The sequence below is a fragment of the Lepidochelys kempii genome, chromosome 18 (assembly GCF_965140265.1).
Source record: "Lepidochelys kempii isolate rLepKem1 chromosome 18, rLepKem1.hap2, whole genome shotgun sequence".
Taxonomy (NCBI): Eukaryota; Metazoa; Chordata; order Testudines; family Cheloniidae; genus Lepidochelys; species Lepidochelys kempii.
The window spans coordinates 21,146,554-21,153,690 of record NC_133273.1 but is presented as its reverse complement, the minus strand read 5'-3'; the positions used below and the strand labels follow the sequence as shown (position 1 = coordinate 21,153,690).

The 7,137-nt window shown below is 51.1% G+C and overlaps 1 protein-coding gene across 3 annotated transcripts in view; it reads right to left on the bottom strand.

The window, feature by feature from the left end:
- Nucleotides 1-1,694: 1,694 nt before the first annotated feature.
- ARHGEF16 (Rho guanine nucleotide exchange factor 16) overlaps nt 1,695-7,137 on the bottom strand; it is a 41,111-nt gene continuing 35,668 nt past the window's right edge. For all 3 annotated transcript variants that reach the window (XM_073316609.1, XM_073316608.1, XM_073316610.1), the window contains exons 12-15: nt 6,807-7,016; nt 5,740-5,813; nt 3,263-3,364; nt 1,695-2,503 (exon numbers count right to left, since the gene is read on the bottom strand). In XM_073316609.1, the coding sequence (XP_073172710.1) occupies nt 2,364-2,503; nt 3,263-3,364; nt 5,740-5,813; nt 6,807-7,016 (526 nt within the window). In that variant the 3' untranslated portion in view covers nt 1,695-2,363. The remainder of the gene's footprint in view (nt 2,504-3,262; nt 3,365-5,739; nt 5,814-6,806; nt 7,017-7,137) is intronic.

The following is a 7,137-nucleotide window of genomic DNA, read 5'->3' as shown; positions in this document are numbered from 1 at the left end:
GTAGTGCCCAGAGTATAAATGATACATCCTAAGCATTGGTGACAATAGAGATTCCAGGTGCTTTAGGGGACTGTAAGACTCCAGTTCTGGGGCTGTGGAGGTGAAAGCCTTTTAACCCTGCAATGTCCCCCCAGGTGCCAGCCCCCCCTCACAACGGTCAAGGTTTCCTCATTGTATCGGCTTCAGTTCCCACCGCCCTCACGGACTCTGTTCTGCCAATAGCCCTGGAGAAATACTGTACGGCCAGCAGCTCTGAGCACTGCGAATCTCTGCTGCTTTCTCACACGCTAAAGCCGTCTGCCGGGAGCACTCGGAGGGAGGCACAGAGCAGCACTCAAAGGGGAGTTCAGGCATCCTTCGCACCTCTCTAAACCTGCCCTGGGTTTCCCTGGAATCCAGGCTCCCAGACAGAACGCAGTAACCAGCGCCGTAAATACCGTGTGCTCAGCCTTATCAAAACAAGGTGCTAAAATACAAAGATTACATGGCACAACCCTCCAGTGACTCCAAACTACTCACATCCTCCAGGCAGTCTGGATCAGCCACAGGGCTGGCTTAGATGATATTTCCATGAAACCCCTTGGGGGGTGGGTGGGGGACAGAGGGAGGAATGGATTCAAGTGAGCCAGACTCAGTAATGAGCCCACTCCCGGTCAGACAGAGGCCGCAGGTGGGTTTGAAAGGCTGCCTCTGTTCCCAGCTCTCGAGAGCTCTTTGGTGGGCTTGGCTCACAACCTGCTCGGTGTGAGAAACGCTGGTGGCCACACAGCCAAATGGGAACCTCTGAAGGGAAGCGGAGCAGCTACAGGTTATGACAGATTTTCTGGAGCAGCAGCACCGACCAGAGGGAATTCCCATTACAGCGGTTTGCCTTGTACCCAAGCCGCTGGCTAGTTCCAGTTTTTTCCTCACTCATTAGCTCTTTCCTTACCCCGTCACCTTCTCCTTAGCATTTACTCAGGGAGTTGATGGGGTCGGGTTGAAAGGGAGGGAGAAAGATTGCAATGGATAAAATTAATCCGTCCCTCTCTCTCCAAGCCTGACCTGCAGTGCTGGCTTCCAGGCACTCTTCGTTCTAACCCATGAGAGGACTCCTCGCTGTAGCCTGACTGAAATGGCCCTGAAGCCTCCTGGACTCTCAGAAAATGCATCCTCCCCCCGTAACATCCAGCCCAAGACACGTGCCGGCTGAAAATCCACCTGAGAACGGGTCGCTTACGTGGGGAAGCGTCGCAGGGGTTGTTCCGCAGAGGGTTCGTTCCAGGCACTGGCATAGCCTCCTCCGAGGCGCCGGGACCGTGAAGCCTGGAGACTCAATGCTGTCTCGGCGACCACTCCTCACGAAGACTCAGCTGGCCTTTTCGAACTTAGAAACACCCTGCAGGACAAATCCCAAACCTCTCCTGCAGGGTGCATGCAGAGCACTGGGTAGTTTCTCCTGCGCTTAGTTAGTGTTAAGAACGCTGGAGAGCACTCGCTGCCCACCCCCCTTCGTCCCCAAGCCCCCAGCTGTGAAAGATTCGCCCTCTGTGTGGGCGCAGAATCACATAAGCAGCCTGCCCTGGTTTGGATGAAGCTCAGACTTTCAGTGGCTCAGGTCACTTCGACAGAGCCTCCCCAACACTCCAGCCAATGCAGAGCCAGACACAGCTGCTAACCATCTACTGAAAATGAGGACAGACTATTCAAATCACTAAGAAGGAAAAATATCCATTTTATAGATACACATTTATCAAACCACACCTGGACGTGTTCCCCACAATACAGTGGCTGCAAAGAACCCTGCTGTATGTTCCACTACGGTCCCTAACAAGTGCTTGCCCCAGGACTAATAGCCATAGGCGATGGCAGAGAGAGAATAAAGGTGAATTGGAGACACAAACTGAAATATCTAACTAAAGCCCCAGCTCCACATTTGAATATTTCAGAGACGTCTCTGGGTTGGATTTCAAAGCAAGAAGCCATGGCTTTAAATTCCATGCAGCAAATTCCAGCTGATATTAAAAGCTGCGTATGAGGAGCCAGGGCAGATCAGACGATGTGAAGTAGCTCCTAGGGTTGCTGAAGTCTTCAGAGAGATGACGACACATCCTGAGTGCATGCACAGAGGTTACACAGTCCCCCTCTCTGCACAAAATGCTCAGGTCTGAGTCAAGTTAGTTCCTCTAGAGAGCGTTTTCTTAAAAGGAAGGGAAATGGAGTTTGCTCCGAAGATCAGCTGCATGGGAGAGACACCGAGGGCATCGGCGGGTCTGGACCACAGACTTTCCTCTCCTCAATAGTCTATGGGCTCAGCCGGCTTGCAGCTCGTGGCCTTATAACTGGCTCACTCCAGAGAAAGAACGTCCCCCGGGGCCTGGGACTCATACGTCCGTCTCTATCCGCAGCCGCTCCATGCGGCGGACATTGCTCTCCACAGCATTGCGGTTGGTGATGTGCTGAGCGCACGACTGGGGAAACCAGCCTCTCTCGCCGTCTCGCAGCCTCTCGCCCAAGTACCAGCCTAAGAGAGGGAGTGAAGCTCTCAGATGGGAAAAGAGAACACCTAGATGGTGAACACAAACAGTCTGCTCCAAATCCCCCACTCCAGGGCACCAGCCAGTCATGAACTGCCCAAGGCCTGGAAGAAGCTGCCCTGGCTTGACCCACACTTCCAGGCTCCCAGCTCCATGGCAGGGACCCTGGGGTAGCCCACACGTAGAGATCCCTCGAGTTTTGGACCCTGGACACCCCAGCTGTCCAAGAGAGCCCTGCCTGGGAGCACACGACAGAGCATCCAACCCAAAATGAAACTCTTTCATCAGAAAGTTTCTGACCAGCTCTAGTCATGACTGCAAATGACACAGCGGGCTATGGGTTCACGTGGACATCTGGCTGCTGCTCCAGACAGCTCCTATACAGTCCTGGCATATTCACTGGGTAACTCGGCAGCGTCTGCTATCCCCAGCCCTCAAAGCACTTCCCACAACACCTCCACGAGGTGGAGCCATTCTTCCCAGAGATTCACGTGGTGAAGGGATGGGACTTCCCCAACGTCAAATGGCATTCCGGCAGCATCAGGATCTGAGCCCAGGGAAACCCGCTCCAAAAACTAAGAGGTACCTTTCCAGAGCACAGGTTAGGCTCCCGTCTCCCCCTAGATCACACTCCCTTCCCAGAGCCAAGAACAGCACTCAGGAGTCATGGCTCCAAGTCCCCTGCTCTAGCTTCCAGACCACTCTTCCTCCTCTGCTTGTTACCTCAGTCTCGCCAAATCACTTACCATCCTCTTCATCGAGGACCAAGACGACATCCGCCTGCTGCAGGAAAATCTCATCCGTCTGTTTAGCCAAGTAGGCCCTGATTATCTCCACTTGTCTCAGCTCTAGTTGAAGGAGAGAGAGAGAGAGAGAGAGAGAGAGTGCGGAGACTGAATGAAACGCAAAGCGCAGCGGGACTGGACAAAATGCCGGATGATGCTATGGCTCAACTGGACCCTGCAGCCAAACACTCAGAGCTCCAGTCACAGGTAGACGGGAGAGGGCTGGTCACAGAGCGGACAGGCCCTGCTGCATCACTGCCAGCTCCTAAGGGACGGGAGGCCCAAAGCACAAGACAGACAACCTTTGCTCGCGCAAGGAGAGCTGTAAAACGGTACCGAGATGCAGGTGCAGATGAGCAAGTCCAGAGCAGATTCAGGTTCCAGTGACGGCCCCACAACCACTCAAGCTAAGCACTCAGACACCAACTTCAAGGTGCTGCTCACCCCACCCACATCTCTGCTCTCGTTCCTCCTGTACCCCACCCCATGGGCTCCCCAACCCAGTCTCCACTTCACAACCTCCCTGGCACTGTTCCCCAGCCCTTGGGGCAGCCTAATGCTCTGCTCCAATCCCACCGTACACCCACACCTGCAAGAAGTGCCTTCTACTCCTCTCTGCACCTGTGCTCAGCCCCCTCTCTCTGTCCAGAGCTGGGCTCGTCTGGGCGCGGCTGCAAGCTCTCAGGGCAGCCTGCACGTCTCCCTGCGAGCCGGGGGGGGGGGGAGTCCCCTGCTCCCATGCGCTAGCTCTCAGCAAGCTAGGAGAGGGTAAATCAGCACTGTTAGCTGCAGTGGCAGGAGAGGCATGGCTGAGCCGCACCGAGTACAAACTTGCTGGTGGCAGGAGAGTAAATACTCAGCATGGCTCAGCTAGCAGAGCTCGACGGCGCTATTGGGACTCACGCGAGCTCGGCAAGGGCCGGTGCGCACACAGGTACGGAAGCAGGGGAAATCATGCCACTAGCTCATAGCATGGATAGAGCCTAAAAGCTGACACTGCACTATAGATAAATGATTACAGGCCTATTAATATTTGTGACAGTGCTTACAGCAGATGCAGGCAGAATTTTGGGGATGAGCCCTGTGGAACTTGATGGTTTTGACCCCAAACCAGGCAAAATGTGGCGAGTTTGGGTTTTAGGGTCATTTGATCACAAATCTCAAAGCAAAGCAACACAGCGGCAGGAGGTGGCACAAACCAAATGAGTGGAACAAAAATGTACCCATTTCCAGTGGCTCTAGTCCCACCCTTTGCTCTTACTGGCAAAGCTTTGGACACGACTTCTCTATGATTTGAGCTGATGAAGAGTTTGTTACCCAGGCTGTTCAGACCTATGGGTCTTTGGGAAGGTGATTCACAATGCTGCCAGATCTCACAATTTTATCACAAGTGTCGCAATACCTAGGGGGTGGGAGATGGGAAGCTGGCTCTGAAAGCCCCAGCTTCTGGAGTCATGTGATTAGCAGAGAGTCTCAGTTTTCATTTAAAAAGTTATTAGCCCTTGTGGTCATGGAGAAAAGCCTGAAAACAGGATCTGAGTTAATACTAAAAACTCAGAAACCAGGAAGTGGCGAACCCCCCTGTCCAGCATTTATAAATATTTTAAAAATCCCATGATTTTTAAGCCAGTCTCATGATTTGCTTAGGGCCCTGACATAAATTTTCAACACTTGGGGCTGGCAATGCTAGATTCATAACAATCAAATCAACTGCAACCATTTGAATTACGTGCTGCAGAGACCATGCACACAGCTGGTGGGGCTAAACAGAAGTTGGAGAAAGAAGGTTTTTTTTTATTTGATCAGCTTTGAGCTTTTCATTTGGCAGATAATTCCCGCCCCCGCCCCCTTTCCATTTCTGAAGAGCTTGGAATTAACATGACATTTTTGTTCACTTCCTGGTATATTCCCAGACAAGAAAGGATTTTGGAGTCACAGGACCATGCGAGTTAGCAGCTGCTGAGGCAGAGCCAGCAGAGGGAGCAAAAGTCTCCCTTTCTCTTATTCTATTCGGAAGAGCATTCCTCCTCCAAGGAGAACCATTTCCTTTCCCTTATTTAGCATCCCGCCCACCTTTATAAGGAGCTCACAAGCCAATGACAGAATCGTAAAGGGACAGATTAGAGTTAACTGCGGCTCTTGAGTAAAAGGTCTGATATCTTCATGGGAGGCAAATGCTGGTAGCAGGAGAACATGCAACAGATTAGAATGGGTCTCCCAAAAGGAGAATTAGACTTTCATATTTAATACATGCACGTCCACAGCACAAGCGAATCCCTTGGAGTCACAAACTTTCCAATCAGAGACTTTGACCTTTGGAAGGAGATAGTTAGTCCTTAACCAGGGAGAGTCGTACAATAATTAACAGACAGTGTGCAAGCTACAGACATTAAAAATAAACCTTAATGACTGAGGGCTGGTTATTAATAAAGTTTTACCTCCTTTACTAGCCACTTCATCTGTTTTGTTTTCTCTGTGCATCAGAGCAGTGATCCAGCGAGCCCGGTCACTCCTGTCAAGAGTTAAAGACCTTGTTATGTGCAGGTAACAAGCGTGGAAATACCTTGCATTAGAACCAAAAGGTTCTGCCAGGCTGTAGAGAAGATAGAAATACTGGTCTCCTGCACATGGTAAATTCCAGCAACCCTCTCCCAAAAGGGCGAAGCATCTGAAAGATGCTATTTTAAACAAATAATTTAATCTCTATGAAGCGAGTCTGGACTTTATTCTCTGCAGGATGGCACGGAGAGATGCAGCTTTGAAGCAGAAGCAGTGTAAGAGGTTGCTGAGTATCTACAGGACTGCGTCACGCATTAATGAAAAGATGAGGTGAGACAATAAAGTGGTGGAGGTGGCTGAAATATACCCCCAGGGTCAGAGGCAAGAGTTTGGGGATTCCCAAAAGAACCGTCGCTTCTTGTGAAACAGGATCGAGTCTAACGGATGAAGGCTGATCTCGTCAGGATAATGGGACCATGTGCCATTTTGACCTAAGAACAGCAGGAAGTGAAAGAGAAAGACAAGCCTCCATAAGAGAGAACAGGGTTTAGCAGCAGCCAATGGAAGTTACTGAGGGCCCGAGGGGAAAGGGAAAGGTAGGTCGATAAGGATAAAAGAGAAAGCAAAAAGGAGGCAGCAGCTGATGGTCTAGAGATTCCAAAGCAGGGAGGGGGGAAGCAAGGCTGGAGACCTTGGGAAAGGAATTTCTCTGCAGAGCTCAACAATTTGCAGAAGACAAACAGGGAAGAGTTAAGGCAAAAACTTATTTCTGTGCTATGGGAGAGGAGAGGTTTTGGTGGCCTTTCTAAGGTATTTATTCATGTGCTATATGATTAAACATGTTCTCCCCTCCCCACCCCATCTTGAAAAGATTTAATAAAATGCTGTTTCTCCCTCAAAAAAACCCCAACAACAACAAAAAACCCACACCCCACCCACAATCCAGGAAAAAAAATTCACAGCCCCTCTGCATGTTTAGGAAGGAAGCCCACAGAGCAACACTCACAGAGACTCCGCCGACAGCACAATCGTCTCCTCCTTCCCTTCGCTGTTCCTCTTCATGATCACTCGAAACGAGTGGCTGCTACACGGGCCACGGGCTGCACCACTTGACCCCGGCTTCCCAGGGGGAGACGAGGGACTGTCAAGGCTTTCAATTTTCTCCACCATTATCTGATCCAGCTTGGCATAGTCCATAACTGCGTAGCTCTCCTCACTAGAGGCAACAAAGCACAGCGGGGTTAGAACCTCCCAGTGCTGGGCATGCTGCTTGCTTCCAGAGCCAGGAACTCGGTCTTGAAAGCAGCTTCCCTGAAGGTTTACCAGAGCCCAGCAAA